The 22,894-nt window shown below is 42.6% G+C and overlaps 1 protein-coding gene across 4 annotated transcripts in view; it reads left to right on the forward strand.

The window, feature by feature from the left end:
* The window catches only part of LOC109935077 (cAMP-specific 3',5'-cyclic phosphodiesterase 7B-like), a 143,626-nt gene extending 122,902 nt beyond the window's left edge, over positions 1-20,724 (forward strand). Inside the window, exons 9-13 of one of the 4 annotated variants that reach the window (XM_048597439.1) lie at positions 3,176-3,307; positions 4,469-4,560; positions 5,139-5,283; positions 10,209-10,305; positions 20,464-20,724. In XM_048597439.1, the coding sequence (XP_048453396.1) occupies positions 3,176-3,307; positions 4,469-4,560; positions 5,139-5,283; positions 10,209-10,305; positions 20,464-20,693 (696 nt within the window). In that variant the 3' untranslated portion in view covers positions 20,694-20,724. The other 3 variants (XM_048597438.1, XM_048597440.1, XM_048597441.1) reach the window with 3 other exon arrangements.
* Positions 20,725-22,894: the final 2,170 nt, after the last annotated feature.

Genomic DNA, 22,894 nt, shown 5'->3' on the forward strand with positions numbered 1-22,894 from the left:
GCGCTCACTCTGCTCCCACTCCAGCCACGACTCAGCTCCCAGCTCGGCCCACGCTCACTCTGCTCCCGCTCCATCTACGACTCAGCTCCCAGCTTGGCCCGCACTCACTCTACTCCGGCTCCATCTGCGACTCAGCTCCCAACTCGGCCCGCACTCACTCTGCTCCCGCTCCAGCCGCGACTCAGCTCCCAGCTCAGCCCGCACTCGCTCTGCTCCCACTCTGTCTGCGACTCAGCTCCCAGCTCGGCCTGCGCTCACTCTGCTCCCGCTCCAGCCGCGACTCAGCTCCCAGCTCGGCCCGCACTCACTCTGCTCCCGCTCCATCTGCGACTCAGCTCCCAGCTTGGCCCGCACTCACTCTGCTCCCACCTTGGCCTGCACTCACTCTGCTCCCGCTCCAGCCGTGACTCAGCTCCCAGCTTGGCCTGCGCTCACTCTGCTCCCGCTCCAGCCGCGACTCAGCTCGCAGCTAGGCCCACGCTCAGTCTGCTCTCGCTCCATCTGCGACTCGGCTCCCAGCTCGGCCCGCGCTCACTCTGCACCCGCTCTGTCTGCGACTCAGCTCCCAGCTCGGCCCGCGCTCACTCTGCTCCCACTCTGTCTGCGACTCAGCTCCCAGCTCGGCCCACACTCACTCTGCTCCCACTCCGGTCTCCGTCCGTGACTCTGCCCCCAGCTCTGCCCACGCTCACTCTGCTCCCACTCCGGTCTCCGTCCGTGACTCTGCTCCCAGCTTGGCCTGCATTCACTCTGCTCCCGCTTCCGGGACTCAGCCGCTCTGGCCACGACTTGTCTCCTGTGCCAGGCTGTTCTCAGACTCCATTCTCCATTCCCTCCAAGTAGGGTTCTTTAAGGAGTTAAAAATTGATGGGGGGAAGGTGGGAAGAAAAACTGCAGCACGAGGAAGAAAAGAAAGAGAGAGGAAAAGGAGCTGGTGAGCAGAAGATCTCCAGCTGGAGGGTCTTACTCTGCTGCCATCTTAACCGAAATGTGTTGTGATAAATATTTTACACCCAAAGAATTAGTCTCTGTCCTACTGCATAATGTCAAGAGAGAATATTAATATTACATGTAAGATGTGTATGCACCTATGTTTGCGAAATGCAACCAAATGGCATAAATGTCTGTGTCGTGCACAGAAACTAAAGGTCTCTCCCAACTCAAGAACTACGTGCAGTGAGTGATCCAGGATGGGTGAAGCTTGGTGTTTACATCAAATATAAAATCAGAGAACGCAAAGTTAACATTTCGGGTCCAGTGACCCTTCTTCAGAGCTGCTCTGAATATTCCTAAGAAGAGTCACTGGACTGGAAACATTAACTCTGCCAGACCTGCTGAGTTTTTCCAGCAATTTCTGTTTTTGCTCCTGATTTCCAGCATCTGCAGTTCTTTGTATTGTTTTAAATGGCTGGTAATGGTTGTAGAGAAGAGATGGATACATTGCAGATGTTAATAGTAGGTATCAATAGGAGATTAAAGGTCCATTCTGCTTGAAAGCATTACCAAGAAAACCAGACACTGGGTGGAGTGGGAGGAGGAAGCTGCAACAAAATGGAGGGCGGAATTTGTGGTCTGGAGTTGCTGAACTTAGTACCGCGTGCAGAAGGCTGTAACGTGCCTAAATAGAAAATTAAGTACTGTTCCTCCAGCTTGTATTGTGCTTCACTGGAACAGTGCGGCAGAACTGCAAGTATGAGAGCACTTGACATTAAAATGGAAAGCAACTGGAAGGTCAGGGTCACATTTGCAGACTGAATGGAGGTGCGCTACAGAGCAGTCACCAGACTGTTTGCCCTTCCCCATGTAAAGGAGACCACCCTGTGAGCAGAAACTACAGGAGGCTTGATTTGAAGAAATACATGCAAATCATTGCTTTGCCCACAAAGAGCGTTTGGGGCCTTGGACAACGAGAGGGAGGAGTTAAAAAAGAGCAAGTGTTACACCTCCTGCAATTGCAGGGGAATGTGCTATGGATGAGGTGTTGATGGTGATAGAGGAGTGGATTCAGAGTATCATGGAGCTAACAGTTCCTTTGGAAAAATTTTTGTTTTTATTTACAGACATTCACTGTATTTTGCTTTTGTTTTAATCACACCAGTCTAGTGTATAACTGTGTTCAAAATTTTACGTTGCAAATCATAATGATCAGAATCAATTAATTTGGTATTCTCCAGATTTGCCATTGATTTTCAATTTAAAGATCCAAATGATCTACAAACACAAAGAATAAAGATTTCTACTATAACTGTAAGCTCCAAGTCTGTACGTTCGACCTTTTACAAAGCCATATATTGGTTTGTAAACACAAAACTGAATTTAAATGACCAACTGTACAAACCCCCAGCTTAATATGCCTTCCAAATACTTTCTTTCACAGAATCACAAAACTGTTACAGTACGAAAGGAGACCGTTCAGTCCATTGTGTCTGCACTGGCTCTCTGAGCATCTTAACTGCATGCCGGTCTACTGCCTTATCTCCATAACCCTAATCATTGGTTTAACTAATCATCCAATGCCCTCTTAAACGCCTCAGTTGGACCTTTCCACCACACTTCCAGGCAATGCATTTCAGATCCTAACCAGTTGCTGTGTGAAAAGATTTATTCTTGCTTCAGATTTGCTTCTTTCGCAAAACACTTCAAAACTGTGCCCGCTGGTTCTTGATCATTTCATTGGTCGGAGCAGTTTCTCTCCTTCTGCTCCAGTTTCACATAATGTTATGCCACAGAATCCATAGTTATCCACAGAACATCTGGTGTCTGCAGAACATCTCGGGGTCTTGATAGATGTGATCATCATTGATGATTCTCAGTATGCTTCGCTTGTTTATGTGAATATAGTGAAAGATTACTCTGCAACTGGGTTGAAGGTGTGATTAGATAAGTATGCATAATGAGGCAAGAATGCAAATATGTGGCATCAAGGGGGTGATGTATAAACACTGTAAACAGGTTGGAAATATATACTTCACATGAGTTATTGATTGTACGCAATTCATCCAACTTTGTAGGAAACCTGAGTTGCTGTCAGCGTAATTATATTTGTACATATGATTATATTCAAGGCTTTTTATCATTAGAATATTAATAGCTGCAGTGGCATAATATTTAGTAATGGCCTAAACACTTTATAACTGTTTAGTATTCATTTTTCCATTTTACTTTTCCATTAAAGCTCGCCCGGTTTTTGACACCACTTGACATCATGCTTGGTTTGACAGCAGCTGCAGCGCATGATGTTGATCATCCAGGAGTCAACCAACCTTTTCTCATCAAAACCAAACACCATCTAGCCAGTTTATACCAGGTAAACACATTAACTAATTGTTCTTTCAGCAATGTGTATATGGTGTACTGGGCAGGTGAAAGGGGTAGTATCAGTGGAAGAGCATTTTTAGTGGAAGTAATTCCACTGAACTGATTTAATCAGATTTAGCATAGTTATTAAAAAAGATCTAGACCAGGAGCAAAAGTCCTGAACTGAGGCCAATGATTCTTGCCACTTTGCAATCTAAACATGAATGTTATTTACATGTTGTTGCATGTGGCGCTGACTGTTTCAGTATCTGATGAGTCGTAAATAATGCTGAACACTGTAAATCATCAGTGAACATTCACATTTCTGATCTTACGGTGAAGGGAAGATCATTAAAAATTTATCTGAAGATGACTATGTCAAGGCTACTACCCCAAAGAACTTTGTATGTTGGCTGAGGGCTGAGATAACTGGCCACAAACAGACAGAAGCATCCATCTTTGTGCTAGGTATAACTTTAAACCAGTGTAGAGGTTTCCTCTGATTTCCATTAACTTTAATTGTGCTCGAGCACCATCTTGCTACTGTGGCTCAAATGATGCCTCAGTGTCAAATCTCACTTCATCTCTTGAATTCAGCTCCTTTTTCCATGCTTGGACCAAGGCTGTAATGAGGTCCAGAACCAAGTAGCCCCAGCAGAGCTCAAACTGAGCATCATTGAGAAAGTGCCAAGTGATAGGACTATCAATTTCATATTCCATTACTTTGCTGATGATTCCAAGTGGACTGATGGTGTGGTAATTGTCAAGGATGGATTTTTTCATGCTTTCTGTGGTGAGTTTATAGATCTATGGATAAAAGTGTTATCCTAACTGAAGTGTTTTAGCAGCAGCTTAGTACACCTTTCACAGCTGTTTGTGATGCAACTTCCCAATCTTGATTGATGAGGTGTCAATCAGAGATTAAGTTATTCCAAAATGAGAGAAGTGATTAATGTAGAAATCAGCATGATATATTTTTCCTTAGCACTGCTCAAATGCAGTAATTCCATTGTATTGTCCCATTGAGACTCAATAACTCAGCACAAACCAGATTCAGGCCAGGGCTCTTCCAGTTTTGGTAGCTTGGTATTACAATGGATTATTCATTTACTGACTGAGCCATTTTGGAAATAAGAATATCTTTCATTTATTTAATTCTCTCTCTTTTAAGAATATCTCTGTACTGGAGAATCACCACTGGAGATCGACAGTTGGGATGCTCCGAGAATCAGGTCTGCTGGCTCATTTGCCCGTGGATATGATGTGAGTAATATTCATTTATAGCAATTCAATACACTCTGGTTAAAAAATAGTGCACCCTTGATACTTAATAAGGGCTAATGATTTAAAGCAGCACTCAGTTGTGAAATGAGCATGAGATGGGAAGTGAACCAATTTTGAATTAGTTGTTGAATATGTGATAGCAAAAGGTGACGTGGAAGCAACATTGAATATTAGTATTTCTCACTTCTCCTTGCAAAGTATTGGGATCCACGCCATTTCTTTTGGCTTCATTTCACTCCATAAATGAGCATAATCCAACATGAATAGGGCTACAGAAAATAAGCAAATGCAATCATATATGCACAGCAAATAAACTTGATTGGTGGGAGGTGAATGACTGAAGTATTTTCTCCAATTCTTTCTCAATGTAGCGAGGCACTGTCCTCTGTAAAGCATCTCTTCTTTGCTTAATGCTTGCAGATGGAGAATCTGGTTTTCATCCCTACTTTGTGACACTAAGGATGCTACACCAGCTTGATTCCCATATTTCTTTAGCTTTGCAATGTTCAATAAAAGTAACAGCATTGAGAGAATAATGTAATTTGCTCTCGTTGCAGACAAGATATTGAGCAACAGTTAGGATCTCTCATTCTGGCCACGGATATTAGCCGACAAAATGAGTTTCTTACAAGAATGAAAACTCATTTGGACAACAGAGATTTATCATTGGAAGATGCAGATCATAAACACTTCATACTTCAGGTAGGTTAATGGGACAAAATAAGCAGACTGATTATCCCTAAATCACTAGTTCAGTGTTGCAAGTCTGCAAAGGAATTTTTTTTACTTTTCGCAACATTAACAGTTAAAGAAGTCGTAGGCTGATGGTGTCAGGAGTGATAAATTGCTTTAGTTGTCATCTCCATTTCTTTTGTTTTTTAATCAGTCATGGGCTGTGGGTGTTGTTGTTCAGGTCAGCATCTATTGCCCATTCCTAATTACTCTTGAAAAGGTTTTTAAATCACCGCGATCTTTGGGGTGTAGGGACACACACAGTGCTGTTAGAAAGGAAGTTCCGGGATTTTGAACTAGTCACAGTAGAGGAACATAGATACAGTTACAATTCAGGATGGTAAATGGCTAGGAGGGAAATTTGCAGATAGTGGTATTTCCTTGCATCTGCTACCCTTGTCCATGAGATGTTAGACGTTTTGGTTTTGGAAGGTGCTATTGAAGGAGCCTAGGTGAGTTCCTACAGTTTGTCTTGAAGGTGGTAAACGTTATTGCCAATGTGCATTGGAGGTGACAGGACTGAATTTTAAGGCAGTGAACAGGGTGCCAATTAAGTAGGCTGCTTAGTCTTGGATGGTGTTAAGCTTCTTAGAGTCATAGAGTCATACAGCATGGAAACAGACCCTTCGGTCCAACCAGTCCCTGTCGAACATAATCCCAAACTAAACTGTCCCACCTGCCTGCTCCTGGCCCATCTCCCTCCAAAACTTTCCTATTCATGTACTGATCCAAATGCCTTTTAAACATTGTAATTGTACCCACATCCACCACTCCCTCAGAAAGTTCAATGCACATGCAAACCACCCTCTGTGTAAAAACTTTTGCTCTCATGTCTTTTTTAAATCTGTCTCATCTCTCCTTAAAAATGTGTCTCCTAGTCTTGAAATTCCCCATTCTAAGAGAAAGACGACTACCGTTAACCCTATCTATACCTCTCATTATTTTATAAAATTCTATAAGGTCACTTCTCAACCTCCGACGCTCCAGTGAAAAAAGTCCCAGCCGATCCAGCCTTTCTTTATAATTCAAACCATCCATACCCAGCACCATCCGGGTCAATCTCTTCTGAACCCTCTCCAGCTAAATAATATCCTTCCTATAACTTTGACTGTTATTAGAGCTGCACCCATCTGTACAAGTGGAGATGATTCAGTCATGCTTCTGATTTGTCCCTTGTCTTTTACACTGATGTGCTGTGCTCGCTCATCATTGAAGATGAGGATATTTGTGGAGCCTCCTCCTCCTGTTAGTTGTTTAATTGTCCACCACTATTCATAGCTGGATTTGGCAGGACTGCAAAGCTTAGACTTGATTGCTGGTTGTTGGATCACCTGGCCATACCTGTTTCACCCTGCTTTTGCTGTTTGACCTGCAAGTAGTCCTGTGTTGTACATGAACCAGATTGACAACTCATTTTCAGACATGCGTGGTGTTGTTTCTGCCACGTCCTCCTGCACTCTTCACTGAACTAGGGCTAGTCCTCTGTCTTGTTGATAATGGTAGAGTGGGCAATATGTTAGATCATGAGCAAACATATAATGACTGAATACAATCCTGCTGCTGTTGATGGCTTACATAACACATCATAAATTCCTCATAAATTTGAGCTGCTCGATGTTTTCTGAATCTATTCTATTTAATATGGTGGTAATGCCATCAGTGAGGGTGTCCTTAGTCATTGACAAGACTTTTTCATTGTGGTCCTTACTAACAATATTGTTTCGTGCACATGCATCTGTGACAGGTAAATTGATGAGGGTGAGTTGTTTCTCTCACAATCTACTACAGGCCCACTCTGAGAAATATAACCTACCAGGATAAGACCAGCTCAGTCATTCACAGTGCCACCATGCCTCTCTTGGTGATAAACATTAAATAACCTATCCATTAAACATTCTGACCCATTGTTAACCTCACTGTTTCACGTGGTGTTCAGTATCAAGGACCACTGATGCATCATGGGAATTAGGGCTGAGTTGGTAGGGAAGGGCTGTGGTTGGGTATGTGGTAATCAGAAGTTTTCCTTAAGAATATTTGACTTGACTTAATGAGATCCAGGGTCATTGTTGAGGACTCCCTTCCCAAGTGTATACCACAGTGCTACCACTTTTGGTCCCACTGATAGGCCAGGCCCAGAGGTAGTGATGGAAGAATCTGAAATATCAGTTGTAAGCTTTGATTCTGTGAGTATGACTACGTTGCTTGACTATTGTGTGGGTCAGTTTTCTTGCTTTTCTGAGAAACCCGCAGATGTTAATGAAGAGGACTTTATGGAATTGACTGGGAAGGATGTGCATTTGTTACATCCAACGCCTGGGTTGATGGCGGGTGGTCTGTCTGCTTTATTTCCATTCTACTTTCTTTTCTGTAGCTGTTCAGATTCAACCAGTCTCATGAAGACCAAATTGGGTAAGGATGAAAGATTTCCTTTGCCGAGTATTATTTTGAAGCGGATGGGTTTATTTTCATAACAATCTGGTAGTTTAATTATCAAATTATTGAGACTAGCATTTTAATTTCAGGTTTATTGAATTAATTGAATTTGAATTCCTCCTGCTGCTGTAGTGAAATTTGAACCGATCTCCAGTGCGTTAGTCCAGTTCTCTGGAGCACTAGACCAATATCATTATCACTGCGCTACCCTTCTTTTATTATCCCTTAATCCTTCACCATGTTATAGTGACATTTCATACAGTTAGGGAGAAGAAAATATTTTTCATTATTCCACCAGACGTGAAAGTTATATCAAATAAAAGCAAAATACTGCGGATGCTGTAAAACTGAAATAAAAATTGTAAATTCAGGAGAAATCAACAGGTCTGACATCATCTGTGGAGAGAGAAACAGAGTTCAAGTCTGATATGACTCTTCTTCAGAATGACCCACTTTAGGGTGTATCAAAATGAGGCATTGCAAAAATGATTGCTGGGCTAAGTGGCAGCAGATCACCATTCCCCTCCTGATCCATGCAGATTGATGTGTTGTTGAGTGGTTTTTCCCTTTGTCCTGATGATGGTAAAATATGGACTGTCAATTTCAGCTTTCGTTGTCTGATTTTAATAACTGAGACCTTTCATAGACTGAAATGGTTTCAAAAGGACAAACCCGTGACCTAAAATGGCTGCAGTGATCAACTGACCACAGATTGATGCACGGTCATGTATCCATTTGGAATAAACAAAGCTGTCTGAACTGAAATTACCTTTTTATCCAATGACATTGAAACCTGTCAACTGAATCAAGGAACTGACATCTTGAACATACGTGATAATGGGTACATATTGGACCTGAAAGGTTGCCTGTGGAGTGTCCAGTTTGGAGAGAGAATGAGGCCAGACTTGGAATACACAGACAAATCCTATTTCAACTGTCATTGAGCTGCAGAAGAAAGATCATAAAATATAGGAGCTGAATCAGGCCATTTGGCCCATTAGGTCTACTCCACCATTTGATCAACGCTCATATGTTTGAACTGAATTTTTGTTTTGTTGACATTGAAACCACACAGGTTGGTAGGCTGGCGGTTCGTTTGGACACAGTGGCAGTACAGTATAGCCAACAATAAAGTTATCATTACATTTAGCATCTTCAATGAATAAATGGCTGCTGAAAATATGAAGTTGGAGCCACTGCCTTTGCTCATTATGTCTAAAGTTGCATGGCCTCCTTTCTTGAAGGTGTAAAAATAGCTGAGGAGCAGCAAATGCTAAAACATGAGGCTGAGGAGCTCCCTTGCTTTAAGGGAGTTTCTCCCTGGGCTCAGAAGCCATGGCAAAGGCTGTTGAAGTTGTTAACCTTACCTACACCGTGATACAACATAATTAATTAGTCTGTGAATTTGTATTTTCGAAAAGCTCTTTTCAAGAGTAGAATGTGTGCTTGCATTTTTGTGGTTATGAGTTTTCCAGCATGTGGTGATTAACCCTTTTAACTCCCAACTTTCCAGAATTCTTGCTGCCTCACTTTCCTAGGGGTAACTACACTTTTGTTGATGTGGTGCTTGCCATATAATTCTTCAGTGTTGCCTTTAATATATTAATAAAACATAATTTAACAACAAAAGCTAAAGGCTTCTCCATGTAGCTCTGCAAGCATCCATTTCAGGCACCAAAACTAAAGTGCCTCCGCTTGGGTGCGGTCATTTCCAGGAATCACCCAGTCGTGTTTCCCACCTCATTAAAGGGGGATTGTTTTTGCAAATCTCTAAGGCAGATTGCAATTCAGTTTTCCTTGTTCCTTTCTACAGTCTCCACAGAGTATTAGCTACTACTTGGAGATTTGAAAATAAGGAAGATCCCATCTGTGACTGATCTCTAAGAGACCATTTCTGAAGAAGGGTCTAGACCCGAAAAGTCAGCTTTCCTGCTCCTCTGATGCTGCTTGGCCTGCTGTGTTCATCCAGCTCTACACCTTGTTATCTCAGATTCTCCAGCATCTGCAGTTCCTACTACCCCAGAGAAGACACGAATCCCTTTTTTGTGAAACCAGATGAACTGAAATACAAAGGATCACACCCATCATGCCCTCTCCACTCTATGCTGCCTGAAATGGATGTTTTACGTGGTTTTGCAGAGCTACTGCAAGTTATTGCAAAGACCTAAGAAAAATTATACAGCAGTCAAGAATGACCAGCCATGTAAGTTTCTTACTACAGGTGTACATAATCTGATATGAATGAAGCAAATGATTTGAGACTTTTCTTTAAAGTACGAATTTATTTCCTGGGTTTAGATCGGTTTGTAATTAACAACCTATATCTGTGGAGCCAGATATGCTGCAATTTAGAAGAATATTACATGGGTAACATTGTGACATTTTGGTTTGTTTAAGAAAACCACACAACTTTTCGTTGCTATTGCCTTACGTCATGTCTCTGTTTCTGATTTTTATTTCAGATAGCACTGAAGTGTGCAGACATCTGTAATCCTTGTCGAGTTTGGAATATGAGCAAGCAATGGAGTGAGAAAGTCTGTGAGGAATTCTATAGACAAGGTTTGTAGGGCCATCCCGAACTTTGTTTGACTTCAACCAATTCTAAGTAAAATGACCCTTGCCTAGAGCATAGACACCACGTAACATTTTAAGTGGCCCAAGAGGGTGTGTTGCATTTTTTTAAAAATTCCAACTAAACCAACAGTAATGAGGTGTAAAAAAAACCTTAAAAACAGGAAGAAAACTAGTAGAGAGAAAATAATCAATTCTACTATGATGAATGGAATTACAAATAATATAACTTTAATTTTTCCAGAGGAAACAAACCGATTCCTGCTTTAGAAATTCACGCGGAAGAGTGTAAAAAGGCACTTACTTTTCAGTTTGACTGGCAATAACACCTGGGTATATTTATCTTGGAACTAACTGAATATAGGAATATATGTGTATCACTACCATGTCCGAAAATGTCTGTAAGATCCCTCAGAAATAAACAATAATAATCAGATAATTAGGAAATGTTATCTTAAAAGTGTATGAAAGTTTTTTTCTTTACAACCCCCATTCATGGTCTAGCCTGTCAGATAGATCAAGATCAATTTTTGAGACTTCTTTCTGAGGTCTGTTTCCCTTCTGTTTTTGAGGTGAATGCAACATTGAAAGACGAAAGGTCTCAGATTTGATAGAACTTTGTACCTGCTGGCCAAATTATTTCAACAACCAGATTAATACAGCTATCAGACCTAGCCAAGAAATTTCATCTACGGTGTACTGAACTAGGTTTTTTCTTGCCATATGCAGCATCAGAACAGGAAAATGCCATTTGGCTCATCTTACTTTGCTCTGGTAATTAAGTCAGCTTCCCATCCAAATGCATTTTTGATATCACTTGCTGAAAGTTTTATTCACGGTGCTAGAAGCAGAGTTTGTTATTGCCTTGCCCTACTATGGCCAGAAATCTGCCTCTGGTGGAAAGTTCAGATTTTTCCTGGGGTGAACCCTTAATTGATTTGGGGACAACTTTTCTGTTTAATTAGACCCAGTTGAGGTAGCAGTGGAAATGGGTCAGATGAAATCTGGGTAGGACCTATTGAGACACTCATGGCAGCCATCGCTGGTTAGCCTAAGGGAGAGGCCTGTAGTTTATGTGAAAGCCTTCTCCTTCAGACAAAAGCAAGAAATAAAGAGGAGCTAGCACTCAAGGTAGAACAGCTTCAACACTTACGCAAATCTAATACTAGAGGCCATGATAGGGAAGGGAGAGAGATTACCTTCCTAGGTACCCCACAAAGTATAAGGGTTCGGAGTTGCAGGTTTTGCTTCCTATTCTTTTCACCTCTGCCACTGCTCAGTCTCATTAAGGTGCAAAACATGAAGCAGGTTGATGGACAAGTTGTCACCATTCTGAATAATTGTGAGAGCAAGCTTCTCCCAGCTATACATGTCAACGCTGCCGTGCTTCAAGGAGACCTTCAGGGTGCCTTTGAAACAGTTTCTTTATCATCACAAGCGATGTTGGCCATTCGAGAGTTGAAAAACAGACCTGTCTGTCTGGGAAGACCATTTTTGACCATTTGGACACAGTGGTCTTTCCATCAAAATTGATTTTGTCATGCTTCTACAGCTGTCTTCAAGGAGGATATTATCGTTCATTCTACAGTCATTCCATTGAACGTGGAGGGTATGGCAGAGGTATTGCTGATGGAACTTCTCTTGGTTCTTAGTGCTAATACACATGCTGGTGTGATGACAACAAGAACTCTTTACAGTAGAACTTCCATTGACTTGCAGAGGTCTTTAATGTCAAATATTTGCTGCCTTGGTGTGGAGAAAGTTGCGCTGGTGCAGCTGTTATGGTGTTGGATTTCCTCCTCAGTTTGGAGAGGACAATGTATGGGAAGCAATCAATGTATTCCAGAGTGAATATTGAAATTGGAATAGTCAGTTGACCATATATAGGTTGATTTGAATTTTGTTTTGGCAACATTTACAGACAGATCAAATTTCTTGTGTGCAGCATAAAGGTTGAGAGTGGAGTGAAATATTGGTATGGATGAGAGTACTGGCTAACAGGAAACAGAGGATTTGGATTATATGGGTCACTAGTTACGTTGGTGAGGCCACTTTTGGAGTACTGTTTTCAGTTCTGGTCATCTTGTTATAGGAAGGATATTATTAAATTGGAAATAGTAAAGAAAAGATTTACAAGGATGTTACCGGCACTGGAGGGTTTGTTTTGTAAGGAGAGGCTGGTTAGGCTGGGACTTGTTTCACAGGAGTGTAGGTGGTTGAGGCATGACGTTATGGAGGTTTATGAAATCATGGGGGTCATGGATAAGGTGAATAGCAAAGGTCTTTTCCCTAGGGTAGGGGAGTTCAAAATTAAAGGTCATAGGTTTAAGATGAGAGGAGAAAGCGTGATAGTTTGTATGTGGTATGGACTGGCAGAGGAAGTGATAGATGCAGGTACAGTTAAAACACTTAAAAGACAATTGGACAGGTGCATGAATAGGAAACGTTTAGAGGGATATGGGCCAACGCAAGCACATGAGACTAGTTTAGTTTAGGAAATTTGGTTGGCATGGATGAGTTAGCCCGAAGGGTCTGTTTCTGTGCTGTATGACTCTATGACTCTACTTTTTCGGATTAAATTCCTCATCAATCAATACAGTTTGGGTCATTGAATATATTCAAGGTTGAATTAGGTAGATCTTAGGTTGACAATCGAGTCAAAGGTTATAGGGGCACAGGCAGGCAAGTGGAGTGAGGCCACAATTTAGATCAACAATTATCTCATTGAATGGCAGGGCAAGCTTGAGGGCTGAATTGCCTACCCTTGCTCAAAATTTTTCAGTACGCTGTCTCTGTTCTCACCAGCCTCCAGTCAGTTTCTGAAAGCACAATAACCTCTCCAGCCCTTTCAAAATCACAACTGTAAGACCTTAAAAGTGACCTTAAGGGTTGCTCAGTGGTTAGCACTGCTGCCTCACAATGTCAGGGACCCGAGTTTGATTACAGCCTGAGGGAACTGTCTGTGTGGGTTTCCTCTGGGTGGTTCAATATCCTGCCACAGTCCAAAGATGTGCAGATTAGGTGGATTGGCCAAGCCAAATTGTCCATAGCGTCCAGGTTGTGCAGCCTAGGTGGGTTAGCTATGGTTTATATGGGGCTATGGGGATAGGATGGGGACTAGGTCTTGGTGGCATGCAGTTCCCATCTACACACTGAGGAAGAGTCACCACACCCGAAACATTAACTCTGTTTTATTCTTCACAGATGCTGCCAGACCTGCTGAGCTTTTCCAGCAACTTTGTTTTTGTTCCTGATTTACAGCATCTGCAGTTCTTTCCATTTTTATTTTTGCAGTTCCCGTCTATGCAGGCTCAAAAAACGTATCATTGGTCTTGCAATAATTCTACTAATTTGTCATCTGGATAAGTCATTTTTGAACTACATGTCCTCTGTCTTACTAAGTTCATCCTATGTTGAAATTAAATTCTAAGTCTAACATTTATTTTTCCACCCAATATCTTATATTAGTCAGTAATTACTAGCATTTCTTCACAGAACTTCTGCTCTGTTATCTTGCAAACCATCTCTTTAACCTTTGATTAGTTTGCTTGCTCTCCTTCCTCTGTGCCCTGTCCAAAACATATTGTTTGCACAATTTTTGCTTTATTCACTCACAGATGAGGGTGTCAATGGCTGGACCAGTATTTATTGCCCATCCCTAATTGCCCAGATGGTAATCAAGATTAAACTACATTGCTGTCAGTCTAGAGTCACATATAGGCCAGACCAGGTAGAGATAGCAGATTTCTTTCCCTAAAGGACAGGAGTGAAACATGGGTTTTTCCAACAATCAACGATGGATTCATGCTCATCATTGGACTCTTAATTCAAGACTTTTAATTGAATTCAAGTTCCACTATCTACATGCCAGGATTTGAACCCTGGACCCTGGATCATTACCTGGGTCTCTGGATTAACAGCCCAGTGATAATACCACTAGGCCATCACCGCCCCTGCCATGGTGGTATTTGAACCTGGGCCTCCAGTGAAATAACTCCACAGAGGCCATATCTCATCACCAAGTCACCACCCTTTATTTACACATGGAGCACCCTTGACACTGATCCAACTCCCTCAGAGCCAGCTCTGAGAGTGAACAGAATGTCTGACACTCCTGTTCTTATCTGTCAGCCAGGGCTCCCTGATTGGACCAGATTAACAGCCCCAATCAGTGAGCTCATTGTCTATGAGGTCCACCTGGCTGACCTCATTACAATCACTACACCCAGAACTTTGGTTGGGTTTCTGAATTAGTAGTCTAGTGATAATACCACTAGGCCATTGTATCCCCAAATTTGAACAGAGAACTCTAGATCTAATTTACACATATGAAAACCTCGGTGCACTGGCACTCTAGAATGTATTATAGGACACAGTTTCTAGTTTCTTTTTGCCTATGCAAGGAGTTGCTGACCACAACCATTGTCATATGGAAGAACCTAAGCAAAGACTAAGAGATGGACGGACTGAATCATTCCCAGATCTTGTCATACACCTTCTTATTTTTGATTTAGAACAGTATTGGTAGAGATGCAGAACAAATGTACGTCTGCTCAGACTGGAGGAAATATTAATTTCATCTTTTCGAATAAAAAAGTTAGTTGTACTTAAAGCCACAAAAAACTGGGATAATAAGAATTAAGATCCTCAAAACTGGAAGAATCGGTGATGAATAATGAGTTCAGGCTCTGATTGATTGCCTTGGGAAATTAAATTTATGTTCCTTTTATATCCTAATTGAAATAAATTATCCTCATATTAAACGGCATTGCTCAAAAAGAATCGTAATTGACTTTTGTCCAGCTGGGTGAAACTCAAAGCATTACTGATAACGTCACTTGTGTTTCATCTACATACTGGCTATAAGTTTCTGGGAAACAGATATGAATTACATTTCTAGTCCATTTGATCATACAATCACTCATCTTCTGATGTGTGAACTGAGAATAGCAGTTTGAAAAAAGACGTCTGGAAACACAAAGCATTTGTCACAAGATAAGTGAAGTTGTAGCATTTTAAAGAGAAATTGTTCAGATCTAATTCCTATTATAGAAAGATGGTGTAGGATTTCCGGCAGATGTCAGCACCTCACCATCAGGCTCAAATGGGGATCAGAAGCATGCATTCTGTGAAAGACAGTGATCCATCTGTGATTTTTCCCTGAACTGGCCAATGACGGCCAATTAAAGTAGTTTTGTCATGCAATTAAGAACAGCAGAAGGGTTCTCTGAGAGCCAGTATGACACCCTCCAGTTTGAAAGCATCAGCAGCAGGATGCCCTTACAGATAAACGAGGTGCCCTCTGTACAACTTCTTAAAATAAATTTGACCTTTGCAGGAAAATCCCCTCAGGTGTGACTAGTGCTGTAGTGGTGGTGCTTGTGCATACGCATGCAGGTAGAAACATACATGGCAGCCTGCAGCTGTTGTTGTATCCAGGCAGGTTTTGGGGTCGATGGTGTAAGCACTTTCTGGAGTACTTGTTCCCCACCCCCTCCCATTCCACTGCCAAGAGACCTCCTTCAGGCAATAGCACTGACTGCTGCCTAGGGATTGACTATTAGCTATTAACAAACACAAATGGCTGCATGTAACACATGTGTAGGTAACTCTGCCAAACTCACCTCTGGAAGAATGGCTGAAAGGTGAATGGAACCAGGGAACTAACATGCAAGCTGGTGACATTAAATTATGTCTCTGCCTGCCTTCACTCCCATCCCTGGCCAGTTAGGAAATAAATATCCCAGGATGCACACATTGTGAAAAGACAGAAGGGTTGTAAATGGAAAACAAATAGCCCTGATAGCAAAGGATAACATAAGGACAGCAATGAGAAATTACTTGACTGAGAAGATCAGGAAGTAGAATCAGTATGGATGGAAATGGACGTTAGAAAACAGTAGTCGGAGTAATTTGTAGGCCTCCTAACAACAGTTGTACTATTAGTCAGAGCATTGAACAAGAAATTATTCAGGCTTGTAACCAAGGCAATGTAATATTCATAGAGTTCATAGTCTTCATGTAGACTGGGCATATCAATGATAGTCTGAAAAGTGTATCTGTAGAAAACTTCTGCAGGAGTTTTCTGGCACAGTATTTTGTGGAACAAAGTAGAGAAAAAGTCATTTTAAATCTTGCTCCATGCAGTAAGGTATATTTAGTTAGTAATCTCATCATAAGAGATTGTCTGGCATAAAGTCATCATCATATAATTGAATTCCATATTTAGTTTTAAACTGACATATTCCAGTCTTCCCACACAAACCTTGATCGTTTTGAGAGGCACCCTTATTGGAACATGTAAAATTCTTAGGGGGTTTGGCAGGGTAAATGTGAAAAGATTGTTTCTCCTTGTGAAAGAGTGTAGGACCAGAGTCATAATCTCAGAGTAAAGATGACCCATTTAAGACAGAGATGAGGATTTTTTTGTCTTTCAGAGGGTACTGAAGATGTGGAATTCTTTACTCCAGAGGGATGTTAAGGCTGGGTCATTAAATATATCAAAAGCTCAGATAGACATATTTTTAATCAGTAAGGGAATCAAGAGTTATGGAGAAAAGACAGAAAAATGGAGCTGAAGATTATCAGCCATAATCTTATTGAATGGTAGAGCAGACTTGATGGGATGAATGGCCAACTTCTGCTCTTGCATCTTATAATTTTATAGTCATAAACAAGAATCTTAAACTTAAAGCCAATTATTTGAGTATGAGGACTAACTAATGTTGCTTGGATAAATAGACTAAAATCTATGGCAGTAAACAGTGGGAAATATTTAAGGCAACAAATGAACAAAAGCATTCGATTAAAAACAAAACCTCAGCAAGAAAACCTGTCTGTGGATTAGAAGGATTTATTCACAGGCCCTTAAAGGTGGCAGGAAAAGGTTGCAAAGAAGCCATGCAGGATGCTTTTCTTTATTGAGCAAGCTATTGAATAAAAAAAAACTATGTAATTCTCTATATAAGTCACTGGTTAGCCTGCAAAGTATTGTGTATAATTCTGGTCACCACATTATGGGAAGGGTATAGTTGCTGCAAACATTGTATAGATGAGGGTTTTTTCCCTTAGAACAGTGGAGGCTGAGGGGTAACTTAAAAGGGGTGTACACAATACTGAGGGGCTTGGAAGGGTGGACAGGGAAGACCAGTTTCCCTGAGCGTAGAGGTCATTACCAGGGGATTGCCTATCTAATGTGACTGGGAGAAGGATTAAAGGGGACATGATGAAAGATATTTTCACTCGGAGAGTGGTGAGTGTCTGGAATTCACTGTCCAGTTTGTGATTGAAGTGGAAGCCCTCAATTCATTGAAAAGGAACTTGGATCTGCATCTAAAACGCTGTAACCCACAAGGCTACAGACCAGGTGCTGGAAAGAGCAGGCAGCAAAATTTTCTTCACCTGTGCAGATATGATGGGCCAAATGGCCTCTTGCTATGCTGTAACTTTGTTATGGTTCTAAAAGAAGAGAGTTACAATATGCAAAGAACTGTAGAAAATCTGAGACTAGGAGTTTTTAGAAGCATCAAAGAGCCACCAAAAAGTTGATTTATAGGGAAAAAACATAGAATAAGAGAGCAAATGAGCATCATAATAGTAACAAAAGAATATTGAGATTAAATGAGCAAGGAATGTAAAACCAGATTTGAAAAAAAATTATGAGCTTTAAAACGGAGAATGATTAAAGTAAGCATTGACAGGAAATTATCAGGTGGAATGGGAACATAGCAGAAATGCTGAATAAATATCTTCTGTGTTTTCACAACAGTGGCCACAAATTACATGGTAAAAAACAGTAGGTAACCAAAGGACCAAGAGAGTCGATTAATATTAGCAGGGTAGAAGTTTCAGAGAAAATTCCCATATTAAAACTGAACAATTTTATAAGACATCATGGCCTATATTCTGCGGTTCTAAAACAGTTGCTACAGCGATAATGGTCACAATGAGATTGATTAGGTCAGTTGTCTGGATGACTAGATTGCAATGAGGAGTAATGCCAACAACATAGGTCTAATTCCCCACTCTCCATCCCAACCTTTCCATTCAGTTGAGGTGTGGTCGCCCTCAGGATAAACAACCACCAGTCATGTGATGAAAGAGAAGCTTCATGGTCTGCTAAGGCTATGTTGACCTTATTTCTAGTGGTTGCACTGTTTCTGATTTTCCAAAATTTCCTTGGTTCTAGAACAGGTCCAAAGAATTAGAAATTAGCAATTGTATTATAGCTATTCAAAATTGAGAGAAGAATATGCAGGGAACTACAGGTCAGTTGGTCTGACATTAGTCATTATGAAAATGCTGGAATCTAATAAGAAATGGTATTTTCTTAATCAGATGGCTTTGCAAATACAATCTCATTGCATCATGTCAAATATGGGCAAGGAAACCTCCTTCTAATTACCATGTACCACTCCCACTTGTTTTGTGAATCAGTCCTCCTTCATTATGAATGCCACTCGGAGGAAGCACTGAAAGTAGCAAGTTCACAGAATGTACTGTGGGCAAGGGACTTCAATGGCCATCACCAAGAGTGGCTTGATAACACCACTACTGACTGAGCTGGTCAAGTCCTAAAGGGCATAGATGCCAGACTGGGAGAGCAACAGATGGTGGAGAACAAATAAGAGAGGAAAACACCAACTTGACCTCACCTTACAGTCTCCTGATGCAGGTGCACTGTCCTTGGCAGTATCAGTAGGAGTGACCACCGCACAGTCCTTGTGGAGACGAAGCTCAATCTTCACCTTAAGAATAACCTCCATTCTCTTATATGGCACAGGTCTAGCCACACAAAACTAGGGCATCGTTGAGGTGTTGTGAGCCATTAGCAGCAACATTATTGTATTCAACCATGAAACGTTGGAAGATGCTATCAAGTTGTACTTACTCAGAAATATCCTGCTGACTGATGCTCAGTTTAGGTTGGGCTAGAGCCACTCACCTCCTGACACCATTACAGCCTTGCTGCAAACGTGGACAAAAGAGCTGAACTGCAGAAGTGAGGTGAGAATAAGGTGAAAGCAGCATTTGAGCCAGAGTTGCATCAAGGAGCCCCAATAAAACAATCTAGGACAAAGCAGCCCGATTGACTGCCACCACCATCAACATTCACTCCCTCCACCACAGTGACTGTTGTGTGTACCATTTACAAGATGCGCAGAAACAATTCAACAAGGCACCTTCAACTTTACCTTCCAAATCTACAACCTCTCCCGCCTGGAAGGACAAAGGCAGCAGATGTTTGGGAACACTACTTTCTGCAAGTATCCCTCACCCATCCTCTGACTTGGAGCAACATCACAGTTCTTTCACTGTTGCCGGGTCAAAATCCTGAAACTGTCTTCCTAACAGCACTGTGAATGTAGCTACACTGCACGGACTGCAGAGGTTCAAGAAGTCAGTTCACCGCCACCTTCTCAAGCCAATTAGGGATGGACAAGAATTGTGGCCTAGCCAGCAAGACCCACATAATGTGAAAGATTTTTGTAAAAATGTATAGGACTTTAATGAGACCATACCGGGTACAGTGTATGTAGTTTTGGTTTCCATGTCTGAAAACAGATATACTTGCCTTGGAAATGGTACAACAATTGTTCACTAGATTGATTCCTGGGTTCAGAGAATTGATCTTTCATGAGAGGCTGCATCTATTTGAGGCAGTATTCAAACTTAGAAGAGTGAAAGGTGATCTCATTGCAACATAAAAGATTCTGATGAGGGTTGACACGGAAGACATTGAGAAGTTGTTTTCCCTGGTTGGAGATTCCAGAACATTAGTTGGGATTGGGGAAGGAGAAAGGTGGATGTGACACTGCCTCACAACAGGATGGCGATCATTAAGTAGTGAGATGAGGAGAAATCTCTTAACTCAAAGGGTCATGAATCTTTCAAATGGTCTATCAGCAAGGGTTGTCGATGCAGTCAGAAATAGATGTCGAAAATTAATTTATCTTTTTCTTCCCCATTAATCCTTAGCTCAGTAACCAAATATAAAATTTAGGATGATTTCAAATCAGTGATCATTTCAAGATTCCGTTCTATACCTCTGAATTTGTAACTTTAAAACGGGTCCAACTTTAAATGTTTCTAGTGGTTGGAATTCACTGTCTTTCTCAAATCTGTTGTTATTTATTTGGTTTGCAGGTGACCTAGAGCAACGGTTTCAGTTTGAAGTTAGTCCACTGTGCAATCAACAGAAAGACACCATTCCCAGCATACAACTAGGTAAAAAAAATGCAATGATGCTATGGACAAACTTCTATTTGTGTTTGACCTTGAAGAGAATGGACAGGCTAGAGATGTTTCGAGTATTGAAGTTGAAAGGAAGCCAAAGAAAGCTTTTTTTTCACTTACTTTGGATTTCTGAACTGTGAAAGAGTAGTGTTTGGGACTACAACTTTTATACCATAACTGTAACTTGTGTTGAGAATTTTCGAAGATTGAAGAGAGGTGGAAGAGACTAAGATAACAAGGTGTAGAGCTGGATGAACACAGCAGGCCAAGCAGCATCAGAGGAGCAGGAAGGCTGATGTTTCGGGCCTAGACTCTTGTTCAGAAATGGGGGAGGGGAAGGGGGTTCTGAAATAAATAGGAAGAGAGGGGGAGGCGGATAGAAGATGGATAGAGGAGAAGATAGGTGGAGAGGAGACAGACAGGTCAAAGAGGCGGGGATGGAGCCAGTAAAGGTGAGTGTAGGTGGGGAGTTAGGGAAAAGATAGGTCAGTCCAGGGAGGACGGACAGGTCAAGGGGGCGGGATGAGGTCAGTAAGTAGGAGATGGGAGTGGGGCTTGAGGTGGGAGGAGGGGATAGGTGGGAGGAAGGACAGGTTAGGGAGGCGGGGACAAGCTGGGCTGGTTTTGGGATGCGGTAGGGGGAGGGGAGATTTTGAAGCTTGTGAAATCCACATTGATACCATTGGGCTGCAGGGTTCCCAAGCGGAATATGAGTTGCTGTTCCTGCAACCTTCAGGTGACATCGTTGTGGTACCGCAGGATGGACATGTCGTCTGAGGAATGGGAGGGGGAGTTGAAATGGTTCGCAACTGGGAGATGCAGTTGTTTAGTGCGAACCGAGCGTAGGTGTTCTGCAAAGCGGTCCCCAAGCCTCCGCTTGGTTTCACCGATGTAGAGGAGGCCACAACGGGAACAGCGGATACAGTATACCACATTGGCAGGTGTGCAGGTGAACATCTGCTTGATGTGGAAAGTCTTCTTGGGGCCTGGGATGGGGGTGAGGGGGGAGGTGTAGGGGCAGGTGTAGCACTTCCTGTGGCTGCAGGGAAAAGTGCCGGGTGAGGTGGGGCTGGAGGGGAGTGTGGAGCGGACAAGGGAGTCACGGAGAGAGTGGTCCCTCCAGAAAGCAAGGCCTCCTACCCTCCCTCGACCTCTTCATCTCCAACTGCCGTCGAGACATCAATCGCCTCAACCTCTCCACCCCTCTCACCCACTCCAACCTCTCCCCCACAGAACGTGCAGCCCTCCGCTCCCTCCGCTCCAATCCCAACCTCACCATAAAACCTGCGGACAAGGGAGGCGCAGTTGTAGTATGGCGCACTGACATCTACCTTGCCGAGGCCAAATGCCAACTCTCCGATACCTCCTCCTGCCGCCCCTTGATCATGATCCCACCCCTGACCACCAAACCATCATCTCCCAAACCATCCACAACCTCATCACCTCATGTGACTTCCCACCCACAGCCTCCAACCTCATCATTCCCCAACCCCGCACCACCTGCTTCTATTTCCTTCCCAAAATCCACAACCCTGACTGCCCTGGTCGACCCATTGTCTCTGCCTGCTCCTGCCCCACCGAACTGATCTCCAACTATCTAGACTCCATTTTCTCCCCCTTGGTCCAGGAACTCCCTACCTATGTCCGTGACACCACCCACGCCCTCCACCTCCTCCAGAACTTCCAATTCCCCGGTCCCCAACTCCTCATCTTTACCATGGACGTCCAGTCCCTATACACCTGCATTCCCCATACAGATGGCCTAAAGGCCCTCCGCTTCTTCCTGTCCCGCAGGCCCGACCAGTCCGCCTCCACTGACACCCTCATCCGCTTAGCCGAACTCGTCCTCACCCTCAACAACTTCTCTTTCAATTCCTCCCACTTCCTACAGACAAAGGGGGTGGCCATGGGTACCCGCAAGGGCCCAAGCTATGCCTGCCTCTTTGTAAGTTACGTGGAACAATCCCTCTTCCGTAGCTACACTGGCCCTAAACCCCACCTCTTCCTCCATTACATGGATGACTCGTGCTCCCACGAGGAGCTCGAACAGTTCATCCACTTCACCAACACCTTCCACCCCAACCTTAAGTTCACCTGGACCATCTCTAATACCTCTGTCTCCTTCCTGGACCTCTCTGTCTCCATCTCCGGCAACCACCTAGAAACCGATATCCATTTCAAGCCCACCGACTCCCACAGCTACCTGGAATACACCTTCTCCCACCCACCTTCCTGCAAAAATGCCATCCCCTATTCTGAATTCCTTCGCCTCCACCGCATCTGCTCCCAGGATGAGGCATTCCACTCCCGTACATCTCAGATGTCCTCGTTTTTCAAGGAC

Source organism: Rhincodon typus, chromosome 5 (assembly GCF_021869965.1).
Source record: "Rhincodon typus isolate 14 chromosome 5, sRhiTyp1.1, whole genome shotgun sequence".
In the NCBI taxonomy this organism is placed as follows: domain Eukaryota; kingdom Metazoa; phylum Chordata; class Chondrichthyes; order Orectolobiformes; family Rhincodontidae; genus Rhincodon; species Rhincodon typus.